General features: G+C 42.1%; 1 protein-coding gene across 1 annotated transcript in view; it reads right to left on the minus strand.

Moving 5' to 3' along the window:
* The window catches only part of tgfbr1b (transforming growth factor, beta receptor 1 b), a 61,397-nt gene that overhangs the window by 33,139 nt on the left and 5,419 nt on the right, over window positions 1–22,839 (minus strand). Inside the window, exons 2-3 of the mRNA XM_079575950.1 lie at window positions 1,053–1,304; window positions 64–312 (exon numbers count right to left, since the gene is read on the minus strand). Coding sequence (XP_079432076.1) covers window positions 64–312; window positions 1,053–1,304 — 501 coding nt within the window. The remainder of the gene's footprint in view (window positions 1–63; window positions 313–1,052; window positions 1,305–22,839) is intronic.

Here is a 22,839-nt window from a genome sequence, read left to right on the forward strand (position 1 = left end):
CAGACTTTCTAAGAGAACCCGGCTAACTTCCTTAAAGCATTTGTAAGATCCAGCGGCACTGACCTGACCCAGAGCCGGACGTGGTCATGTCGTAGATGAGGTCCTTCAGAGTGGTGCCCACGGTGATGAAGGGGTGGTCCATGGAGGGGTCTTCCTCGTTGGGGACCCTGTGGTGGTGGGCTGCTCCGGCCCCCCTTTGACTGTGGCACACGTAGAAGGCTACCACCAGCAGCAGGCACAGCACGCAGACGGGCCCCGCTATCACCGCCGCCAGGGCCACGGGGCCCAGCGGGGGCGTCTTCACCGTGGGGACTGCACACACAAGATACAAGTATTTCACCTGTGGGACTTCATGTAGAAGGTGTGACTCTTTATCAATGCTAATAACTGTCCATTTATGAACATGTCCGAGAGGCTGTCCCATTGGAGCCTCCAAAAACACAAGATCAACCTCTGCAGAGCATTAAGGAGTGACCTTTATCACAGTCATTTCTATTCACTTACTTCAAAATAAAATTGTGCCTCAATTATTCAAAGCACGAAGAATAAAATAGTTTCAGAATGTGTGCTCCAGTTCACTAAAGTCCTATTATCTGTGGACATACCACTTTCTGTCACTATAGCAACAACAAAAAGATTACAATAAAAAACAGTCTCAGCGTCTCGCTGTATGAAACGTGTTACATTTTTTAGCAGTCGAAAGAAAGCAAGAGTTTCACAAACTCTTGCCTTGACAAAGACACGCATGTGTGTTATGTCACAATAAAGGACTTTTAATTTTTTATACACCGGAGTGCCTCGGACGCCCGTCTTTTAACTGCTAAAAAATAAAACCAGCAAGTTGCTCTTCACTGTGTTTTATAGTAACTGAAAGTTGTTCATTTCTGAGGGAGTTACATCATGCTCAGATTGGGAGGCTCCTACACAGGACACTGCCTTTTGGGATGAGATCAGTGTGTTATTACGGATCACTGAAGTATTTAATATACCTTTAATGAACCTATAAACATGAGAGTAAGTAATGAAACATGCCCAGCGGCGCGAGTACTGACGGGGGAAGTTGGTGGGGTCGGGGTTCTTGTTGCAGTAGTCGGTCAGACAGCAGATGGGGAAGATGCCGGTCTCCTGTTTGTTGGACTGGGCGCAGATGAAGGGCCGGTCTCGTGGGAACAGCTCGCTCTCGTGCACGCACATGCTCCTCTCCGTGATCAGCTTGTTGCCCGAGCGCCGGATGGCCACGTAACAGAGCCCATCGGTGGTGCAGCTGGAGTTAGCGCTGCATCGCTCGCAGTAGCACTGCAGGGCTGGAAAAGGACAGAGACGTTAGCACAGTCATGAAAGCAACAACAGCGGCGTTAGCGACAGAGAGCTCATGGGTCCTTTGACAGGAGGAATGCCAGGTTTTGATTGCAACCCTATTCTGCGGGTTGAAGGTAAGAAATACGCCGCCCTTAAAGTCCCACGCTGTTTTCAGAACTTTACTTTTTTTCTCCAGAGCTGGGACCTGCAATTTTACAAATACGTTACTTGAATTAAATCTTCGGAGCCGTTTCTGTTCTTGACATTTCCAGAGTGGCAGTTTAATCAAGCCGGGCCCGTGCAGCTCTCGGCGGGTGCAGCTGAGGCGACCATACTCTCCATTCCACACCTACTGGGGGGTCTATAAATATGCAGAGGACGGAGGCTTTAGATACTTCACACAGATTCTACTTTGAGCCTCATCTCGAGTGCTAACCCCCATCAATCCTGCTTTTAATCACACAAACTCCGCTATTGCCATTTCCCCTCCCCCGGCAACATTTCCGCTCACTCGCAGGTGTTTGCGAGCGAAGCCTGAGAGTCCACCCTCGGGGAATATTAATGCCCGCACTTTCGCGCACTATGCAATCACACTCTGCCCTCGGCGGCTTCTGAAGTGACATTCAATTTCTCTTGGAGTGGTTCTTTCAAAGCGTGTCTGTGTACTCCGCACGGCTCGGCCCGGCTCGCCGCCCGTCGGCCCGGGCCCAGCCTCGCGTCGTCCCGTACGGCTGGGTGAGCTGAGGTAACAGACCGGCTCAACACAAACGCTCTCAATAATTTACACGGAATACACAGACTGCAGGCTGTGCAGCAGCTTCTATACCTGCCTCTGCACCGAGGCGAGCGCATTTTCAGAGCACAGTTCCTACACGAAGCAATTCAAAGAGCTTTACACCACATTTAATCACACTTTATCGCCACTTTGCATAGTTTCTCTTTTAGGAAACAAAAGCCATCTGCTGCTTCTGAAAGTATGTCCTTTCTGCCATTGAAGCGGCTCAGCGATTTTTATTCTCCAGCTTCTCTCAATGCCGTCTTTCTTTAAAGTAAAGTAAATACCTCGTCTGGGCTGAAACGGCCCTCGAGAAAGTTTTTCGACATTGATTTAATTAGTGAGATTAAGCACTAATTCAGAAAAGGAATGGAAGGCCACTCAACGCGTTTGGTGGAATCAAGAATCAAAAATCCGACACTAAACAAACTCGGAATACAAATAAAAGTGCCTTTTTTTCTTGCATAGACAGGTCTTCCCCTTAAAACTTGAAGGTTCCGTAACTTCCGTTTTTGTCAGTTGTGTTGAAATTTAGTTCAAATTCATTCCTATTCCTCTTTTGTACACTATCGCTGTATAGTTTGGTGATTGTTGGTGTTTTTTCATGATTTACAAGTGGTTAAGACTTTAGATCTACCCTGTTTTCTGGACTATAAGTCACCCTTTTTTTTTCATAGTTTGGCAGGGGGTAATATGTTGTTGTTTTTTTCCTTTAAAAAAAAAAATTGCTTCACATGCTGCTAGAAGGCACTGCAGGCTAATCGAGCAGCAGAAAGAAGGCTTGGAGTGAGCGAGAAGAGGTTGCTCTGAAGAAACAAAACAAAGCTAATCACCGGCTAAAAGCAAGATGGCCACAGCTGGAGGAACGAGTTCGCAAATGGAAAACTTGCTGCCGGGAGAGGCTTGTCAACGATGCAGTTACGCCTCCTCCGTGCCCGGGTAACAAATGTGATATAAACAAAAACAAGCACGTCTCGTCAAGCCACGGTAGAGTCTGTCGCGGACATGATGCTATTTTCACCGACGTCACAGCACAAGCTCATCGTATGTGCAGCAGTAACTCCATCGCTCTCCACCACCTGTTTCACTGAAGGAAGTTTCAAGGATCTGCCAGAGTTTCCCTGGCTTGTGTCTTCCAAGTCCTCTTTGTAGCCTTAGCTTAGCGATAGCCCGCGTTTCCACACAAATAACTTCAAATTAGCAAATGCCCATCGTCTAAAAACAGCGACTCATCTCTGTGTCCTCCACCCGAGCCTCTCACTCAGTTTAGGGAGTTTTGAATATCACACAAACATACAACAGATGATTTAAACTGCATTTATTTGCACTCTCTCGTCTTCGTACATGCTTCTGCGCTGTCAAAACAGACTACCGGGTCAAATTTATCCCGACTGACCTCCGAGCGATCCCATAATTCATTGCTCCAATTGAGATTACGACCTAGCTTATTTTTGACTGGTGCGTCTTATACTCCCTGAGCGAAATCCAGTAAAATAAGTTGGAAATACTCATAACGCAGTTAGAAGGGGGACGTATGTTTTTTATTTAGACAGGGACAGTGCACAATTTAACATTGACCAAAAGGAAAGATGCATTGTGCCAGGTTAAAGCAAAGATGCTAATTTCCACCTGTCATCCCTGGGCAGGTTGATGTTACAGTACAAAAACTGGTTTTAAATGTAGATGAATACTTGACCATGGATTTATACATTTTGACATCATTAAAAACATACATTTAATTTAAACAAGATTGGAACATTAGAACATCTTTTACCGGTCCTTTTTCTAGGTGAACGGTCACTCCCACATGACGTTACAGGTCATGAGCAAGTTTGTTTTTCTAGAAGCCATTTTTTAGTCAAATGCGCAAAACTTTTGAATGTCGTACTTGCAATAATCTGTGGGCAGTGTGTTCCACTGACCCATTGCGATCACAGAGAAGCAGATTTAGCAAAGGCAGTTTTACATTTTGGGACGCTGTATTCTCCTCTAGAAGTGGATCGAGTAGTTCGAGTCATTTTATCAGTACATAAAGTTATACACTTTCTCAGAGGGGGTGCAGTGACTCCATGGATAATTTTAAAAAGTAAGCAAACATTAGAGTTAGGGCTGTGCAATTAATCCAAATTCGATTACGATTACAACAGTAAACGATTACAAAATTAGCATAATCGCAAAAAATCTATTTTAATTTTTTTTTTCAATTTATTTATTTATTTATTTTTTAATTTTTCTTTTTTTTTCTAATTTTCTTCTAATTTTTGTCACTTTTTTGCTGGATTTTTGTCTTTTTTTGCTGGATTGTTGTCTTTTTTTTGATGGATTTTTGTCTTTTTTTTATGGATTTTTGTCACTTTTATTTGATGGATTTTTGTCTTTTTTGCTGGATTGTTGTCTTTTTTTTATGGATTTTTGTCTTTTTTTATGGATTTTTGTCACCTTTTTTTGCTGGATTTTTGTCACTTTTTTGCTGGATTTTTGTCACTTTTTTGCTGGATTTTTGTCACTTTTTTGCTGGATTGTTGTCTTTTTTTTTGATGGATTTTTGTGTTTTTTTTTGGATTTTTGTCACTTTTTCTTGATGGATTTTTGTCTTTTTTGCTGGATTGTTGTCTTTTTTTTTGCTGGATTTTTGTCTTTTTTTTTTGATGGATTTTTGTCACTTCTTTGCTGGATTTTTGTCACTTTTTTGCTGGATTTTTGTCACTTTTTTGCTGGATTTTTGTCACTTTTTTTGCTGGATTTTTGTCACTTTTTGCTGGATTTTTGTCACTTTTTTTGCTGGATTTTTGTCACTTTTTTTGCTGGATTGTTGTCTTTTTTTTGCTGGATTTTTGTCACTTTTTTGCTGGATTTTTGTCACTTTTTTGCTGGATTTTTGTCACTTTTTTTGCTGGATTGTTGTCTTTTTTTTGCTGGATTTTTGTCACTTTTTTGCTGGATTTTTGTCTTTTTTTGCTGGATTTTTGTCACTTTTTTTGATGGATTTTTGTCACTTTTTTGATGGATTTTTTTAAAGGCAACAAATAATCGTTTGAATAATCGTGATTTCAATTATGACAAAAATAATCGTGATTATTATTTTTTCAATAATCGAGCAGCCCTAATTAGAGTACAATACTAGGTTTGTAAAATTCAGAATTCCATACTTATTTAGTATCTGACAATGGTGATAACGCCTGGGTTTCTAGTAAAAGTAAAAGTAAAAGTATCCTATCCAGTAACTCTTGGTCTTATACCACATGGTTGACATCTTGTTGGCTGCACAGGTTAAAACAATGGATTTCTTAGAGCCTGGAGCGTCGTACGTGACAACACAAAGATAACGCAATATCGCTGACGATCAGGGCTCGACATGAACACCCGTCTGTTCTACTGCAGCGCAACTCTCCTGTCGCGCTCAAGTATTCTCTGCTCGAGGTTAGACGCTCCGGAAACGTCTCGCACAATGACGCTGCAGCGCACACACTTTCTATTCTCTTTTTCTCAGAACAAAGTTTTAGAGTTGTTTGATGAGCAAGTATGAGCAAGTTGGTTTGACGTTGGATTTTCACCTCTAAAACTCTTTGGTGCCGGTCTGAAGAAAGCTACAGCATGTTACGCACAGACTATAGCTGGTGAAATCACTTTGCGGCAAGTCACATTAGAAAACCATAAGCCACAAAGGTTTATGACAAGTCCTGCTGAAAATAGTTATGTTTCTTGACACAAGGCACCATGAAATATGCATCTTCAGAGTAAAAAAAACAAACATTGAAAAGATATTAACATAATTGTAATAATATTGTTCTAACGCGGCTGCTTAAAGATTAAAAAGAGCCAATAATCTCTTTCGCTGGCGGCACCACAGTATCGGAAGAACCATGCTGGGAACTCATTAATAATCATATAGAGTCTGGTTGATTTTGTTGGTGATGAACCAGCTCTGACCCTTCACTAGTCTGGTTGAATCAGAAACAAAGTCATTGTGAAAGAGTCCTTGCGGCTCATTCCTTTTTGTCTGGTTGTCTCGGCTGCTGTGGAGGGTAGACTTCCTGTTTGCGGTATGTGTGGAATTGTCTGAGATGTGTCTGTCACTGTGCTGCGGTCAGAGCTGGGGTTACTGGAAACCTTTGGGACTGGTGAAATATCCACATTGCACAATATTATATCATCTTGGATATTCGTCAGATACTTCAGAATCCCTGACCCCCCCGAAATCAAGAAAAGAGTGAATGCGCTCTCCCAAACAATACAACAATAATACAAATAAAAAATAGACCTATGCAACGACTATTATTCTTAATCAAAGTTGTGCCCAGTACTCACACACGCAGAAAGGTAAAGCCTCCTTATAAGCTTGCATATTTAATCAGGAATAAATAGATTAGCATAGAAATAAATAGGGCCAGAAATACTTCCTGAACCCACTATCTGTGTTGCGTGTGCGTGTCTGTGTGTGCACACATGAGCTGGAGCAGACAGCTCCAGTGAGTCAGAGTGTCTGAGCCACACTACACAGACTGACTGTAAACATGGTCAAAAAGAGCAGATCAAATCACATAACTGGGAGAGTTTTGTTTTATTGGATACACACTTGGATGCACTGCACACTCGCCCACTGGACTGTCTGCTGAACTTGTCTTAATCGTGTGTGACATCTACAAGGTTTTCTTGTTCTAAACTTTTCAAATGCAATTGTTGAAAGAAAAAATCCTTCTACTATACCCGAGAGAAGATCGCTCTAATGCCTTTACATCATTAAGACAATAAAAAAATGTTCAACAAATATTTCATTTCTTATTCACCTTTTTTTGGAAGTTTGCGTGGTGGGAGGGGCCATGAATTGTGCCCGCCCCTTCTCTCCTATTAGTTTACATAGGACTGGAGAAGTCAAGGTAAAATCAGTTACTACACCGACACAAAGCTGTTTTTAGGCCGCGCACAGAAACTGAAGTGTTGACATGTTGGTGCAAATGAACATTGGACATTTTACACAAGGTGGGTGGACACAGCGACAGTGGGCACCTTCAGGAGATTCAAACCCCCGACCTTCCGATCATGAGATGACCCTCTCTACCAACTGCGCCGCAGTCGCCCAAGGGGACGCTACAACTACAGCATGTAGAGGAGACAGAGGCTGCAGTGCGGGTGGCCTATAATGCGCTGCTAAACATATTTCTTTACTTTAAACAGATGGTTTTATATTTTGTTAAAATGCATTGTGAGCCCAGGGCCACATTTTATTATAAAGCAGCTTTGAAAAATAAGAAAGCACTGCCAATTTCGTCTGAGATTAGAAATACTGCCTAACGATGAACACATTATTTCAAACCGTATTAAAAAAATGTCTATTGTACTTGCACCTTGTGATGCATCGAATTGTGGGTCCTGCACTGTGAACCGAACCGAACCATGAGATAGGTGAACCGTGAGATAGGTGAACCGTGAGATAGGTGAACCGTGAGATAGGTGAACCGTTACGCCCCTAGGCTGCAGTGGCTCTATCTCCCCCACAGGGCTGTGGGTTATTCAGTGAGGTAACATATTAGTCATGAATCTCCAATTGCGACGCGCCGGCACTGCTGGCAGAACAAAACCACCGGAAACATCAAGGCTCTGCTCAGCTTTGCCGCACTTTAAACTAGGGCTGCTCAATTATAGAAAAAAATAATAATCACGATTATTTTAGTAATAATTGAAATCACGATTATTCAAATGATTATTTGTTGCCTAAAAAAAAAATCTTTACTTTGTTTATTAATTTTTATTATTATTTAAAAAACAACTATGCACAACATTTTCTTTGGACAATAAACTTTTTCTTTTTTTTAATATGCTCACGTTTCTAAACTAATACTAAAAGGGATGCCTGCCCCCTGCTGGCCAGCCCTCACACCTGTCCAACAGAGCCACGCAGCCTGATGACATCATCACACAGCGCCAATTTATGTTTTTAAATTAGTGCTTATGTCCACCGGCGGCGCCAGGGGGGGTCTTGGGGGGTCTCAAGACCCTCCCAAAAAACGCCTTGACCCCCCATTAGACCCCCCAACCCCTTCTTGATTAAATACATATAAATCCCTCCTCCTGAAAATGACGGGCCTGATCTCCGCTGCTGCGGGAGGCTGTATGCGCGCTACATGTGTCTGTTTTTTGGGCGCAGTGACTGTCACGTTTCTTTCCATGCGGTCAACGCCACGACTGGCGCATGTCTCGCTGTTTACACCATGCGCTGAGCGCGGGGCTGACAGAGGGAGGAAGCCAGTTTCAGCAACATTAATGAAAGTGCACCGGGCGGATGGAAGTCTGTAAACTCCACAGCGGAATCAGGATCTGGTCACGCACAAACCGCGTGTTCAATTTGGCGTATTACTGCCGCTCACGGACACAATGTCCACCTTTAGCTTTGATAGTGCACTGGCCTGCCTGCCCCGCGGTCAGCTGCTGCTTACAGGGGCAGTTCTGCGCTCTGACCGCACAGCTGCCGCTCACACGCACAGAGCGAGCGCCCTGTTCCCACCAAATGCAGTATGACCACATAATGTTAAAGAGCTTAAAGTTACAGTCGATCAATCATTAGTTGATGAAATGTAAATTCTTCTTTATGCTAATGATATTTTCTATACATAATGCAACAACATTGATGCTTTGTGCATCCTGATTGGGTGTAACAATAATGGTAACATTATTTAAAATAATATCTGTGGGTTTCAGATGTGTCCTCACTTTTGACCGCAAGAGTCCTGCTTTTCAGTGTGATAGAACTGGTGACCCTCGCTGAGGACCAGCACAGCAAGGGAAGGCTCACAGACTTAAGAGAAATGTTTTGGCCTTTTTCAAAGCCAAAGTAAATTCTAGTCAGGAGATTTTAGGCAGTTCATGAAGGCATTTATAATTAGATTTGCAATTCATTTGTAAACATTTTGTAAAAATCGATTCCCGGCCCTAATAACATTTATTCATTTATTTGACACATAAAAAATACAAACATAAGAATCCCTGCAACCCCCCATGACCTGCTGCACCCACTATTTTGTAAATATGTTTTGTGTCATGGGCGTGAATATGGCAATTAAAGTTTGAGCGTATTGTTTGCAAACTGCAATTGATTCATTAATTTAAAACAAAGTAGTTGATATGTGTTGTTTTTATGGTTTAGCAGCAGTAATATGCAGTTATTAGCCGTGTCCACTATATTTTTTGTTGGTTTTCATGAGACCCCCTTGAAATGACCAGGACCCCCCATTGCCCCCCCAATCAAAATTGTCTGGAGCCGCCACTGCTTATGTCAGACCAAAGCCTGAGCCTTTAGCTCCTGAAATACGAAGGGAACAGAAACAATCATCTCAGCAGCATGAAATAATAAGTGTTTGAGCTCCGTTGATCTGCTCCTGAAGAAGAGTTTTAGACTTTTCTACTAAACAAACCAGTGTCTGGGCAAAGTCATCGAGGCTTCTGTTCTCCTTTCAGCACAAGGTGAGCTCTTACCAGTGGCGTTTGTGATCGTCTAGTGCAATTATCGAAATCGTAATTGCATTTTGATTAATTGCACAGCCCTATTTTATACCATAAATGTACCAGATATTCTAGCGGGAATATCGACGACCAGACGGACGGTCAATGAGTCTTACCTTGGCTTACAAGCTAGCATACACTGTTTTCAGCTTGATTTTCGCCTATGAAAGGGAAAAAACGCACACTGCTCTGCTAGTTTCGGACAATGTCTGAATAATGAGTGTTTTGGGGCGGGGTTTTGTGAAAGGTCAAATGTAAGACAGAAAGTCGCGTTGATTTTGATGCTACAATTTGCCCTACATTTTGAATTTGAAAAGTATGCTACGTATGCTAGTCATAAGAAGTTAGAGCTGTGACTGAAGGCAAAAACATCAGCCAGGTTTACCGCTGAATAAGAGTAGGAGGATGTGTTTCAGACGGAATTCGCTGTGCTCTTCAGTTGCTCAAGAACTATGAAAACAAGGACAATCTGTCTGCTTTTCAAAACAAAGACGAAGAACACAGAGAAAAGACAATTGTAGCTAATTGCTTCCAAAGTGGAGACGGATAATAACGCCACCAGTGCAGAGACGTCACTTTCTAAACTTTTTGACGTTATTCGTTCTATTTGTGGCTTTTTTACTTTTTTCTAAAATCAAACCGTGGAAAAAATGATTCAGATTCTGCATTCAAATCATTTGCATATTATTTTCCTGACGGCAACACCACCCAGCGCTACGGCACACCAGCCCTTCACAGCAGAGACAGAAAGGATGGAAAATTAAACGGGTAATGCACAAACAAGAAAAGTGTGGGAAAGATAAAACTCCAGCTCATCCATTTGCTCTCAGACTCTGTGAAATAAATGCTACGATAGGATCAGCATTGGATCAATAGATGGAGTTCCTTGGATTTTTGTTCATTGTGGGGACAGCCACAAGTATACTTTCACATTTAACCCAAAGAACAAACCTCTATTTTAGATTTGTCCCCGTTGTGTTGCCGTACAGGGAGGTGATATTGCTTTTTAAAGAGGAAAAACGATTTCTCCCAAACTGATTTGTAGATCAACTTTTAGTAATATTCAAGTAATATTTATTTAAACATTTACCAAGCCGATACAGTCTTTAACTACGAGAATGTATTATACAGGTATAATATACTAATATTAGAGGTGGGGTCCTGCTCGACTGGAAGTGTGACAAAGCAAGAAGTGGCAAAAGTAGGCGGGACGGAATAAGGTGAATAGGAAATGGCGCTCTCTGTTTACACCAATTGTTAACCACTTAAAGGTGCTGTTTTATGGCCCTTTTGCTTTATTTATCTTTTATATAAATGTAGCATTATTATTACTGTATAATGAACTCTACAAGCTCCATGAGTGATCAGAGTTCCTAAAACACTTGAAAGCTTGAATAACTATACAGATTAACAACAATGAATACATTTGTTGTTGAACTCGTGTTTCTATCTAATTATTGAATCATTTAAGTGCGAAAAATGTCGTTTTTTTGGTTTTCGACTAACATGCAATTGATTAATTAATGACAGACCTGTAATTAACTCGATTAAACATTTTATATCAAGTCCCACCACTATTATAGTATATTCTTTGTAATAAGAATAATATATTGTAGAGCTATGCATATTACAACAGTTACACCAACTTGGCAGTCGATTACAGGCCTGAGCTGTTCCATAAACCTGCATCCTCAGTACATTTTAAACTAGAAGGCAATGTTGGGTAATATTAAGGCTAAATAGGCATTTTACATGAAAACTAAAATAGTCTATTCAAACAACTTGCACTCGCCGGATCTAACCTAGCGTGTCAGCTGGTGCTCTCCAGGATCCCGAGTGGGCAGAGAATAATCTAATAGAAACACAGAAATCCGAAGCACACAAAATCAGCTGTCTGACAGTATTTCATAATTATTATTTACTTATTAAATACCAGCAGCTGATTGTGTGTCTCAGATTTCTATTTTTCCATCGAAACTGTCTATAATCGCAGCCTATCAGCCCCTTGGCCCCATAGGCCATTCAGGTCTACTGTATTACAATAAGACATCAACACTAGGAGTACATGGCTAATTATTATGCATACACACGAACACCTACCAGAGCGCTCTCATCACCGCTGCTGGATTGGATTCTGGCTCCTGTGGAGGATCTTTTCCGCTCTCGGATAATCAGATACTCTCATAATGCCTGATCGGCCACCGATACTAATACCGAATATCGGATCGGGACATCCATAACCGGTGGTATTTGTACTGCTACACAAATAATGAAAGCAAGTCATTTGACCAGTGACCACCACTGGCGTTAAGTGATTTCACTAGACATACAAATCCAACTATTCAGAGTCTGGCAACATGGCAAAAAAAAAAAAAAAAGCAGATGATGATTTTCCGAGAGCCTAGATTGCCATTCTGATTCTAGCTTTCATTTAATCATGTTAAAAACCATCTGCTTCGACTCATAATTTGCTGTGATTGGATAAATCCGCCTCTCAGTCACTCGAACCATGGCCTACGAGAGAAGTGGGCGAGGAAAATGAACATCTCAGCATGAGACGAGCATTGATGTCTTCAAATTGGGAGATCACATTCGATTTCATATTGTCACATGGTGAATGAAAACTGCGCAGGAAAAACAAACCCTCCTGTTGCCGTCTGCCAGGACAGAATGTGCTGTGAAGTGCGTGGAGTCCATAAGCTGTGTAACAGAGTAGAGTAATAGCCCGACGCATTAGCGAGCGGCTGACCAGCGGGGCTGCTGTAATGTGCTCCAAGTGAGAGAGACACACTGTGGGAGAGTCCAGGGGAGCTCCATCCCGGCAGCGCGGCCCCAGGAGACCCCCCGCAAATGAAAAGACTGGATCAACATTAATCTAATACAATGCGAGAGCCGGGCAACACAAAGGCTCGAGCTACAATCCATACAAACGGGATTGTCCAGCCGCACACGGGCCAGAGAGCGGCGCCTACAACAGCGGAGCGCCATCTTACGCTCCACAGACCTCAACCGCCACGAGCGCCGCAGAACGAATGTCCAAATGCTGCAGGTATTCTTCAGTCAACACTCATTTCAAACATAATACTAAGTGGAATTCAAGAGATCGAACACATCTGACTGCTACTACGCACGCTTGGCTGCCACGATAATTACTATATCCACAAATCGTTCAAAAAAAAAAACTATGTACATTTGGCCCCCATATTCATTCGTCTGTAGATTTATTAGCATTTTCCCCCCCTATTTTTTCTTCGTAACACTACAGTGCAGTATTTGTTTATTGCAGATGTGATGTGGTACTTTAGAGTTGAAAGTATCTAGTATCTTTAAAGTCAACAATGCAGTTTATCACAATGTTTTGCTGCCAGATTTTGCTCTGATGGCCTTGAGTGTGTCAAGGAGTTAAACCAGTATTATTCTCATCTGCTTTATAAAAAAAAATCAGACTTGTCCGTTTGTTGATTGCCCTCACATGGAGCGGAGTCGTGAGGTGACTGCATTGTTTCAACCTCAACCAATGCATCCAGAAGCTCTGAAAACGTAACCTGCTCTGAATAACACCTGACTGCAAATACATCCCAGACGATAAACCCCTTCTTGTTCAAGTGAAGTCATGGTCATGTGTCTCCGGCTTCCTCAATTCAAACCGCTGTCAGCGACGACCCACATAAGCATGTGATGATAAAAACACAAAAGTGGAACCAGGTCCATGGATGCTGTGTGTTCCAGTATTTCATTTATTCATTCATTCGATTGGGACAGTGCATGTTAATGAACAAACATGGAATACATGCATGTAAATATGCCAGAGGCTAATTTCCATCCATAATCCCACGGGTCCAGGGTATTTGAGTTGCTCAGGACTTTAGACACTCAAACAGCAGCAGTTCGCATCATTTTAAAGTTAAGCGGGGCATGGGTTTGGATTGGTGAACTGATTTGAAGGCACGGATGGTTTTGGCCTGAAATCTGGTAAGAAGAGCGGAATCTGCTTCAAAACAACCATAGAAAACAGATGAACCACTCCAGCTTTTTTGCTTCTGATACCGACAGTGTTGGATAGTTATTGAATGTATTTAGAATGCTCATTACTCATTTGAGGGTATTTAGAACACGGTCACTTTCTTAAAGAGGGGGTATTCTGCTTGTTTCAGTCCCATAGCACCAGTCTATATCACACTACAATGATGACAAACCTTCTGTTGGTCTGTAAATGCAGTAAATTAGAATAACTGCCTTGTATAAAATGTCTCTCTCAAAATGTCTGTAGTGAATGTCTTGAAATAGGCCTCTGTCTCTTTAAGAACCTCTGAGCCTTTCCGACACGCCCCCTCCACACGCTGTCTGTGGCATCAGTGTGGAGGGGGTTCTGATTGGTTACTCGGCTGGTGACGAAAGCTCGGAGGCGTCTCCAGGAGGTGGGGGCGTTCCTAGGAGGACTCAGGCAAAGCTGTCCCTAAAATGGCCGCCATCAGAGTGTTTAAGGATTACTCAAAAAATACGTGAATGTGCCAAGGCAACACTTCAGCCATGTTTTTAATGAGGGAGTGACAGAATAACAGGATGCAAAGCTTGAAAAAGTCGATTTTGCATAATACCCCCCCCCCCCCTTTAAAATAAAAGGACTACATCACAGTAGCCTACTCGATTATTCAAGATCAGTTTCCTAATCATAACAATAAGAAACAAAACAGCCGGGAAAAGTTTATGTCTGTTCTTCTGGGCTGTAGGCGTTTGAAAAGTGCTTTGAAATAGGCGAGTAACAAGTGTGGCCAAAACATCTTCTTAATCATACGCTGCTTTTATGCATGAATATTAGGGATGCACCGATACTACTTTTACTACTATTTCTACCGATATGAGTACTTGGATGTAAGTACACGCCGATACCAAATACCGATACAAGTACAAGGCATTTTCTTCAACATTCTCACTTTTTTCACAGCAGATTGGTTTGTAATTAGTAAATTTACTCATTTACATTTCCTTAAGTAAAGTCGGCGACACATTTAAGAGCAGTTATATTAGAATTGTGCTGATGCCATTTATTTATTTATTTTATTTTCATTCAATATAGTTTTTAATTTTTATTGCTCTGTCCATCATAGACAGAAAAGCGCATGTCCTAAAGCTCCCAATGCCTGTGCTTTATATATTTATGTATTTTTATTTAACAATAGTATTGAGATGTTACTTAAATGGTCTCTTTTCGTCTTTACTTCAGCTCCTGTAGATTTTCTCGTGTGTTTTGTAGTAACTTAGCGAGTAGCTACAGCGTTTTCATTGTTCTGCTGCAGCTCATTCTCGCTCAATATAAACATGCTGTATGTCTTTAATCTGGATTTTCTGAGGACTTTTTAGTCGCAGTGGTTGGTTACCACTGGGTTAGTTTTTCAGATGAATAAACCCCTGGGCATAAAACGGCGTCAGAATGGTCAAAACTGTTAGCCGCGAGTTAGCAACGTTAGCCTGTATGTTGTAAACACTGCAGACTCTGCAGCACAAACAACATTAAGCTCTGGTTAAATCCAGCTCAGACTCTGGTTTAGAGAGCGCAGTCTGTAATAAAGTCAGCTCTATGTGGATTATTGTATTTACACTAAAGAATTCTCCAGTTTGTTGCTTCTTCTCTCCTCTGCTGAGAGCTGCGCCTCGTAGCTGCGCCTCATAGCTGCGCCTCGTAGCTGCGCCTCGTAGGTGCGCTGGCCGCACGTCAAATGGTATCGGCTTATGTTATCGGGACCTCATGAATGAGTACGAGTATGAGTACAAGCATGCGGTATCGGTGCATCCCTAATGAATATAATGCAAATCAACGTTACCCCCCCTGTACACGGGGTTATCAGTCCGGCCTCGTTGGCATCAGAAAATTCAAACAAGCCCACACCACTCACGCAGGTCCCTCACTACCAATCTATGAACGGCACACGAGACCAAGAGCGTGTCTTCAATCTGCGGTAAATGATAAAAAAACACATCCACAGTCGGCGAATTCCGTGATTCATAATCCTGCACGAATGTTAGCACAAAACCGCTAATAACGGCGCATCAACGGCACGCGCCCGCCCTTCGCTGATTGGTTTACTCCGCTTCCTGTTTGCTTGGGTATGTACCGCTGTGGGAAATGGAACTGACGCAGCAGAGAACAACACTCACTGCTACTGTGTTTTTTAAAATGGTGTGATCCCGCACTGTTTCTTTAGGAAAACAAATGTCTGAAAAGACGCCAAGTCACGATAGAGAATCAGAGTTTTGTGTCTGTCGAGCCCACGCTGTAGTTCGACAACACGACCAAGGCCACGAGATTCAAACTCTTTGTTGACTCTAAAACGATGTTGCCCTTTCTTTCAATCAGAGATGTTCTATTTTTAGTGATTCTGGAACGAGGCCGCGGTGATATGCCGAAGGACAACGGGCTCCTCGGGCAGGAATGAGACGGTTATGCGCGCTGGCAGAGTCTCGCAGAGCTCTACAGAGACGTCAACTCCAACAACTGCATGGACACCTGACGTCATAATCAAGTATAGAACTCCTTCTCTTTGTTATCTTTATGTGTGAGCACAAAGAGGACGCAATTCTCTCCACTTCACCACCGCGACACAACATGATCCTGCTGTATTTTCCCTTCGGCTTCGTTTTATTCCATAATAAAACACTACGAAGATAAATCCATTTTGCTGTGATTTGTGGTAAAAAAAACAAGCCAAAAACATGACGGTGAAGTGGAGAAAGTGAGGGGACAAAAGCAAATGCGCACAAAGCTGGTGGCTCTCGGAATCATCCAGGTCTCCGGCTTTGCTGTAAAAGTGAGGTCAACTGTAGAGTTTTAAAAGTGTCCCGGAGCGTCTCGTAGCTCCTTCTACATCATCGTTACTCAAGCAGTCGGGAGTAAAAGTGCAGGACCAGAGACGCTGCAATGAATTCCCCCTAAATCAGATTTCTAAATATTAATACAGGCGATTTTTGGATTGATACGGGACGTGCACATCGTAATATCACGATATACAACACGCCTACAGTCCAGGGTCTTATGAATAAAACAAGCTGTTCTGAAATCCTGGTGATTTGACTGTTTGATTGTAAGATCATACACATTTCAAATATTTAAGTCCCTGAATTAGGGCTGCAAGGTTTATCGACATCCAATGGCAATTGAGGTTTTGACTACAGCAATAACCTGACCTCAAGAGGCGGAGGGTTTGGTTTTCCCGTCTCTGGTATTTGAGTTATGTCACTGATCAGAATTGAGTCTGTGCATAACTTCAAATCATAACAACGCTGCCCAAGAAGTGACTTCCTGTTTCGATCCTGCACGCCAAAATAAAAGCACCGTCTGATTCACTAGTTCAACTTTCTTTCTGCCTAACTATTAACAGACTAAACACTTAAAATGTATTTAATTATATACTTGTAATGTTGCGAGTACCTGCTGAACTAATCAATGAGACGAGCTGTGTGCTTTTATTTTGGCGTGCTGGATCATGCAATCAGAGCAGTGTGTGGAGGGGAGTGAGTGAGAGGGGGGTAGACATAAAGATCGCTTAAAGCAGCTTTAAACATTTCCTAATTTTGTTAAATTTGAGCCTTGTTGTGGTGCTGACGTAGTGTTTTTTAAATCTCCTTTTGACACAATTTTCTGAAAAATTTGTTGCTTACGATTTGTGTTTAATTAGAACATTTTAAAATGGTTTAGTGAAATCGTTATCGCAATATTGGACATTGATAATACTAATGATTTCAGTATCGTGCAGCCTCAATCTGAACTAAATGTGGACAAATACAGCACTTACTAATGCCCGGGACGTAATGATCTGATCACTTTATGCCTGAGCACGAGAGCCCCCCCCCCCCCCTGGTGCCGGCCCGGTCTCTGAGCTCATTTCCTGTTATTCTCTTAACTCCAGAGAGCGTGACCTGGGGTGCCCCCTCCTCCAGCCGCCCTTTGTCCGGAGCAGATGTGCAGTGTGTCTTATAGGACCGGCGCAGACGAGTCCCCACCCCCCCGACATGCCGCCCCAGCCCAGGGGAGGCAGGCGGACCCCCACATGTGCCAGTCTGCACACAGCTCCAGACTCGTTTCATCGCTTTAACCTCGTAGACGACACACCACTCACGAGCAGAGCGTTTACCTAAACTACAGGGCGAGCAGGTTCTACACTCACTACGACCCCCACCAAGGAGAAGAATCAAGTGTTTGCAGAATGCTTTATAACAGCAGTGTTTGAGAAGTGAAAACACTGTGATTTGATCCTTCCATTTGACTCTGATCCAGCGTGTAGGTGGATGAGTATTTGGACACTGACCTACAGGAAAAGTGTGACCTCGCTCCTGTGGTTTCACTGAGAGAATCAAGTGTTGCGTTTGGCGACCGGTCAAACCATAATGCTGCATAACGTACGGCGGCCGCCTCCGCCACATTCACTTTCATTAGGTATTGTGCGAAACATGTCGATAGATTCTGAAGCTGGATGTTTATTGTCCTCGAATCAGGAGGAAAAAGCAGCAGTTCCGCTCCGAGCTGAATGTCAGCTGAGCCTCATGACTCACACATTCATTAGAACTCCTTTTAACTCACGGTCGCAGGAAATGCACACTTGTACGCGACACGCCACCGTTTCTTCACTTCTCGATATCAGGGTGAATGTATTGGGGAAAACGTCTCAAATAGGGCTGAAACAACTAATCGATTAATCGACAACCAATCGATTACTAAAATAGTTGTGCAACTATTTCAGTAATCGATTAATCGTTTTCTAGCAAACGCAGACTAAAATTGAGCAAAAAAGACATAACAATTATGTATTTTGGATGAAAACCTACTTTGTTTTTAAAGTTAGGGTCTGTAGTTTTTGTATATTATAAATTTCATAAATATCTGTCTTTGTCTCATCCAATCAGAAAGCAGAATTAGCACAAAGAGCCTCCTAAACCGTTTACTTCCATCAACATGTCCTCAAGCGGCGCCACTTTAGCTTATGTGATAAAAAAAAATGAAGAAATACAATTTCCATGCACCTTTCACAGCCAAGCAATTAATCGATTAATCGTAAAAATAATCGGTAGATTAATCGATTACCAAAATAATCGTTAGTTGCACCCCTAGTCTCAAATGGCCGACGGGGGAGCGTTGGGTCAAATGTTGGGGGGAGGGTTGGGCCGCACAGAAGGCATGGATGCCCCAAGCCTTTCATCCTTGACCCCTGGTATACATGTTTTGGTGAGGAGTGACTGAAGACATGGTGGATAGTCTGTGGATCCTCTGTTTGGTTTGCAAACCCAGACAAGGAAGACAAAGAACTTCTGAATCCAGAGTCTGTTCCACGTCGCCCTTGATCTGTAGGACAGGTCTGACCCATCTGCTCTGTTTACTGTGGGTCTGAGTGTTCATCGAGTTCAGTCATTCACGTTCAGTGACGGCCAACACTACAGTTCACTAGGGTTTTAGTGTCGTGCCAAAATGGCGCACCTTGGCAGGAGTGCTGGGCGATTTTGGAGAAAAATTAATCAAGATTTATTCCATTATATTTGTTCATCCATCCATCCATCCATTTTCTTCCGCTTTATCCGGGGCCGGGTCGCGGGGGCAGCAGTCTCAGCAGAGATGCCCAAACTTCCCGATCCACACACACCTCCTCCAGCTGTTCTGGGCTTTGCCCCCCGACTCAGCTCCCTCTTCACCACGACAGACCGATACAGCGACCGCATCACTGCTGACGCCGCACCGATCCGTCTGTCGATCTCACGCTCCATCCGTCCCTCACTCGTGAACAAGACCCCGAGATACTTGAACTCCTCCACTTGAGGCAAGGACTCCCCACCGACCTGAAGAGGGGAAGCCACCTTTTTCCGGTGGAGAACCATGGCCTCAGATTTGGAGGTGCTGATCCTCATCCCGGCCGCTACACACTCGGCTGCAAACCGGCCCAGTGCGTGCTGAAGGTCCTGGTTCGTTGGAGCCATCAGAACAACATCATCCGCAAACAGCAGAGATGTATATTTGTTCATAATAAATTAAATACACTTTGCTGATTCATAAAATTAGATCTTTTATTCAAAGCTCAGCTCAAACAAAAACAAATGCTTTCATCAAGTCTCATTGAAGTGTTGACCTGTTTGTGCCAAAGAAGTGGCTGTTAACCTGTTGATTATTAAGTCCTATGACGATTATTGAGATTGAACAAAGCAGAGATTGCGATTTCGATGACATTTTGATTCATTGCCCAGCCCGACTTGGCAGTAAAGAAACTGTACTACCAGGAACTTTGCTGTGTCGACTGAACATGTCTGTGAGGGACACTAGTGGAGACACTAGCATGACTGTCTTGTCTAGTCCTTGGACAATCTAAACGTTTACAGCCTATAGGCCAGTGTAATGTCTCATTTGAAAGCTGAGATCTACAAAACTCATCTAAACGTATATTTTACCTTGCGTTGTTGCCGTGTTGTCACAACCATTTTTGACATTTCTTTTCATTGCTGTTTTTGTTGCTCTTTTGTCACACATTTTTCTCACGTTTCTGTTTCTGTTTCTTTGATTGCTTTTTTTTGTCACGTCTTTGCCGCTCTTTTGCTGGGTTTCCATCCACGTTTTAGTCTCCATTTTGTTGCTATTTTCAAGAAGCTTTTTTGCCAAAACTGGAGAAGCAGGATGGCGGATATTTAGGATGGGCCGAGACACAAATCCCACGATTACATCATTTGCAATTGTAATATCAATCATATCTTTGTTTCCTTTGCATTGGGCGAGGTTTTGGATGGGAATTGATGAGATGAATGCCATTTAAAACAATTCCTCTAATTCCAAATACAAATGCTGTCGTGCACGCGTGTACTCGTTTAACAGCCCAAGTTAAAAAGAAAAAACGAGATTACGCCACTCACTGATGAGAAATCTGTTGGTGTTTTGATCTCAGCCCGTCCCTACACATATTTTATGTAAATTCACTCAAACCAATTTGTTGCCCATTATTAAAGTTTCGACTTAGAACTGCAGTCGGGCACGTACCAAAGTTACGTTCTAATTATTTTTGGTGAGCGCTGAACGGAGCTGCAGCCGTTTCATTTAACTTTGTTCCCTACGCTTTGATGAGGCGGCTTTTTCTGAGCCAAAAAAATGTGCCAAAGTGTTATCACAGAGCGGGCCAGGGAGGACACTTTAAACATACGCCGTGAGCCCTGCGTGAGATTTGTGGCTACTTCTGGGCCATACGTCGGGGGCTGGTTTTCAGCTGGCGGATCCTTCGCCATCTGGCCCGGGATAGATGGTTAGCGTAGTTTGGTTAGTCGCGTGGTACGGCGCTGGTTGTGGCGCTGGGACAAAGCCTGAATGGATGAGCGAGCGGCGCACAATGGGCCTGCATCTGTCCCGGCGCTCCACATGCTGCACTGAAGGTTAGGCGGGCTGACCTCAGCAGCTGCACCCACAGCATCGCAGCCCCGAAAACAAACTCGCACCAACCTGCCACGGGAGAGCCATTTCACATGACGGGTCAAGCATGTGCGCGGTACGGAGGAGCGGTATCCAAGTTCACGTGGTACCTGACCTTATGATGTGTGTACCGATGCAGCGGCTATTGTCCAAAAGGAGCCAGATTTCAGAAGATACTGCACAGTTGCTTCTTCGTCATGGCTGGACTGGATGTGTTTCAAAGGTTGTCTAACATGTCATGTGGCAAACACAGCAATGCATTTGAACCATATGTCAAGCACTCCATTAATGCGAGGAACAAATGATATTCCAATCACACAAAAGTCTTTTAACGCCTTAACTCCCACCTGAACAGAGCACATTTTCTCCAGTTTGGCTTTGCCCCAGTCCAAAAGCTCCTGGAAAAAAGCTGAGATGAAAACAATGATGGAAATGGGACAAAAAAGTGAGAAAACATTGACAAAAAAGTGATGAAAAATGGATGAAAAAGTGGCAAAAATGTCACACAAAAAATGACAAAAATGTGATCAAAAAAAGACAAAAATGTGACAAAAAAGACACAAAAAAATACAAAAATGTGATAAAAAAATACAAAAATGTGATAAAAAAAAATACAAAAATGTGACAAAAAAATGACAAAATAAATGACAAAAATGTGATAAAAATATGACAAAAATGTGACAAAAAAGACAATTTTATTTTTACAAAAATGTGATAAAAATGTGACCAAAAAAATGACAAAAATGTGACAAGACAAAAAAAATGACAAAAATGTGAAAAATGTGACAAAAAATGACAAAAATGTGACAAAAATGTGATTAAAAATGTGACAAAACAGACAAAAAAATGACAAAAATGTGAAAAATGTGACAAAAAATGACAAAAATGTGACAAAAATGTGATTAAAAAATGTGACAAAACAGACAAAAAAAATGACAAAAATGTGAAAAATGTGACAAAAAATGACAAAAATGTGACAAAAATGTGATTAAAAATGTGACAAAACAGACAAAAAAAATGACAAAAATGTGACAAAAAAGACAAAAAAAATGACAAAAATGTGAAAAATGTGACAAAAAATGACAAAAATGTGACAAAAATGTGATTAAAAATGTGACAAAACAGACAAAAAAAATGACAAAAATGTGACAAAAAAGACAAAAAAAATGACAAAAATGTGAAAAATGTGACAAAAAATGACAAAAATGTGACAAAAATGTGATTAAAAATGTGACAAAACAGACAAAAAAAAATGACAAAAATGTGACAAAAAAGACAAAAAAAATGACAAAAATGTGACAAAAAAGACAAAAAAAATGACAAAAATGTGACAAAAAATGACAAAAATGTGACAAAAAAGACAAAAAAAATGACAAAGATACAAAAATGAGTTGAATACCCAACAAAAAAATGTGATGACGTGAGGAAAAAGATCCTCAGGCGGGAGTTAAGAGGTTAAACAGAGGGTATAATGCTTTATTTAGCAGGTAACAATCTCAAACACATCTTTATCTTATACTTAAGTCTGAAAAAGCTTCATTGATCTGAAACAAAATCTCAAGGAGTTTAACTTCCCAATTCGCCAAGTGAGTGAGGGCCAAATCTCGTCCCCTGGAGTTTGAATCTGGCCCCCGAGACAGTTCTCCATTAATAAATAATCATTTCTGCCTCACACTCAGCCTGTGAACCAGTGGTTTCACTCGGAGTCATTTCTCTCCGTCATTTAGACAGGGGGTCATAAAAATTCTGCCATGAGCTATATTTATTTGTCATTAATTAATCTGTCATTATGCGGCTGCACGGCTGCTTCACAGCGAGAAGGTCCCGGGTTCGACTCTGG

This window comes from Gobius niger, assembly GCF_951799975.1.
Source record: "Gobius niger genome assembly, chromosome: 18".
NCBI lineage: Eukaryota > Metazoa > Chordata > Actinopteri > Gobiiformes > Gobiidae > Gobius > Gobius niger.